This window comes from Aplysia californica, unplaced genomic scaffold (genome assembly GCF_000002075.1).
Source record: "Aplysia californica isolate F4 #8 unplaced genomic scaffold, AplCal3.0 scaffold00449, whole genome shotgun sequence".
Classification (NCBI taxonomy): domain Eukaryota; kingdom Metazoa; phylum Mollusca; class Gastropoda; order Aplysiida; family Aplysiidae; genus Aplysia; species Aplysia californica.
Window position 1 is genome coordinate 374051 of NW_004797719.1, and position 1592 is coordinate 375642.

Here is a 1592-nt window from a genome sequence, read left to right on the forward strand (position 1 = left end):
TATTTTGAGGTGCCTTGATAGTCGAAGCAGACCTTGTGCTGTTGAAGCTAGAGAGGTGAGCAGTCTAAGTCTGATTCCCTGTAAAGACTTCTCTGTTGACACCCACCCCTTGGCGCTCATATGACCTTATGCAGTTGAGAGCACCGAAAAACCCTCTACTATAAAAGAAAAAAAGACAGGGTCACCAAGGTGGAAGTGTTAGGGAAAACAAGACAGATCCCAGTCAGAGATGAGGTAGGAAGAAGGCGATGGCGATGGATTGGAAATACTCTCAGGAAGTCAGACAGCTGCATAACAAAGAAGTTTTGGATTGAAATCCACAGGGTAAGAGATCAAGGGAAAGACAGCGTGGAACCTGGAGAAGAATCACAGAAATCGTTGTACAGAAAAATGGGAAGACATGGAATAACATCAAGAGGCTAGCCCAGGATAGAGAAAGGTGGAAGGTGTTTGTTCGTGGCCTATACCCTGGTGCAGGATGAGAAAGGCAATGATTATGATAAAGTGTTTTACGGCGTTCGCAACTGCACAAGGTCATATTATGAGCGCGAGGACACACCTAACATTTTAAGTTGGTAGGAAATTTTTAATTTTGCCCTGGCGGCGGCCGAAGCCTACTCCTATCAATTTTAGACCACCAAGGGATCTTTAACGTGCGGAATTTGCACACGGGCCGTCCAAGACTTTTTGCCCTTGTCCGAGAAGGCTAGGTGTAGAACTTTCTTACCAGAAGATCAAGGGTGTGGCTGAAAGACAGCAGTAAGGAGGAGTCAAGGAGAAGCAGTAGGAATGCTGCAGAAAGAGTCAGGAGCCCAGAGGAGGGGGACAAAGGGAGTGAAGGGATGGGGGCAGAAAGTGGAGACGAAAGCAGACGACAGAACATTGTTGGAGAGCAGGAAAGGAGGTGAAAGGAGACAATTTTAGAAAAGAAAACTTTTTGGTAGCTGTAAGATGATACCGATAACTCAATGTGCCAAAAAATTTACGTGAGCCTGATTCCACCACGCTGCCTCACAAATGCCCTGACAGACATTAGGCTCCCTTATAAAAATGAAGCTTATCCCCCCCAAAAAAACTCTTCCAGAAAATCCAATTTATGTCTCTCTTGTAAGATTTGAAAAACAAGACTCACCATAGTGTGCTTGGCGGTCTTGGAAACTTAACGTCTTCATTTTGCCTACTCAATCAAGCGCGCATTTCAGAGAGCCCTTGACCTGGTCCTTTTGCTTACTCAATCAGGTGCGTCTTTCAGAGAACCTTTGACCTTTTCCTTTCGTCTACTCAACCAAGCGTGCATTTCAATTTCAGAGAGCCCTTGACCTTGTCCTTTTGTCTACTCAATCAGGCGCGCCTTTCAGAGAGCCCTTGACCTGTGGTTCAAGGAGATCCCACTCAAACTGCGCTACTCCGCTCACAAGCCGGACATCGAGATCAAGTTTGCCAGGGGAGAGCATGGAGATGGATGGCAGAATCGTTTCAAGGGAAGGGGTTAGTTCTGTGGACTTTGATTTTCTGAATTTAATATGATTTGATTTAATTTAATTTGATTTAATTTGATTTAGTTTAATTTAACTTAATTACTTTAGTTTAGT

The 1592-nt window shown here is 44.5% G+C and overlaps 1 protein-coding gene across 1 annotated transcript in view; it reads left to right on the forward strand.

The window, feature by feature from the left end:
- LOC101845711 (matrix metalloproteinase-14) overlaps positions 1 to 1592 on the forward strand; it is a 15518-nt gene that overhangs the window by 4356 nt on the left and 9570 nt on the right. The window contains exon 4 of the mRNA XM_005105043.1: positions 1346 to 1488. Within this exon, the coding sequence (XP_005105100.1) occupies positions 1346 to 1488 (143 nt within the window). The remainder of the gene's footprint in view (positions 1 to 1345; positions 1489 to 1592) is intronic.